This window comes from Aphanomyces invadans, assembly GCF_000520115.1.
Source record: "Aphanomyces invadans strain NJM9701 unplaced genomic scaffold supercont1.32, whole genome shotgun sequence".
Classification (NCBI taxonomy): Eukaryota; Oomycota; class Saprolegniomycetes; order Saprolegniales; family Verrucalvaceae; genus Aphanomyces; species Aphanomyces invadans.
This window is the reverse complement of record NW_008580177.1, coordinates 436,510-437,441: the sequence shown is the minus strand read 5'-3', so window position 1 is coordinate 437,441 and position 932 is coordinate 436,510. Positions and strand designations below refer to the sequence as shown.

General features: G+C 47.0%; 1 protein-coding gene across 1 annotated transcript; it reads right to left on the bottom strand.

The window, feature by feature from the left end:
* Nucleotides 1–233: 233 nt before the first annotated feature.
* H310_11607 (hypothetical protein) lies at nt 234–861 on the bottom strand (the record flags this gene model as incomplete). The annotated part of the gene is made up of 2 exons (XM_008878335.1): nt 234–310; nt 375–861. The coding sequence occupies 2 exons, from the start codon at nt 859–861 to the stop codon at nt 234–236; spliced, it is 564 nt and encodes a 187-aa protein (XP_008876557.1).
* Between the last annotated feature and the right edge of the window lie 71 nt (nt 862–932).

Here is a 932-nt window from a genome sequence, read left to right as displayed (position 1 = left end):
TGAAGAGTTTTTTTGTTCGTCCAGCTTGTTTCCTATGAATCCTGACACAATCCATTTCGAAACTGGGTATGCAGGGTCGCCGTAAATGAAATAGCCATTGAAAATGTCAGCGTGTGCCTCAAAGTATTCTTGAAGTTGACTGACCCGAAGAAGTGTAACATCATGGCGACTTCCCTCTAAGGGACCAAAGAAGTGGATACAGAGGCCGTCTGGGGTTGTGAGGCCCTGAAAGCTCAAACAATGCATTCGTTTGTGCCCAGAGTAGATCCTTTTTTGCAAGTTGAGTCCGCCAGCTCCATTGGCCTTGGCACTGATTCGACAGGTTTCAATTTTCGTGCCATCGGGAAAGGCCCACACGTTCGATAATGGTGAACCTTTCTCAAAAATTGCTTTAGCATATGCCGAAATACGCGAGCGCACGATTCGCTTGTTGCAGTAAATATGGTCTTTCCAATTGTTGTACACCAAGTTGATCATGTGATTGAAAATGCGACAGATTTGCTCCCGGGAGCGACCAAACGTAGCCAACAAATCGTAGTACGTGATGGGATAACGCAAGCGCTTCAGCATAATGGCCAGAGCCTCGACGCCAATGACGCGGTCACGGCACGAGGTAATGACGGCATTGGGGACACCAAGCAGTGAAGTCAATTGCAAAACACCAGCGACGTTAAAACGAAACGAAAGAATTGAGTCAGCGTCACGCATGTTGATGTCGAAACGTATAGCAGGAATGAGTGGTCGCTCGGCAGGTAACCCAAGTGCGTACTCAAGGAGCATCGAGGTGATGTGCGGTTTGAGCTTCTTCCTCTTTGCCCACTTGAAAATTTGCAACGCAAATGCAATGTCCTCTGAGTTCATCGTCAAATGCAATGTGTGCAAGCAGGATGGTTCGTTATAAATATAGATATGGCTCTGGCATCCATTTTCGA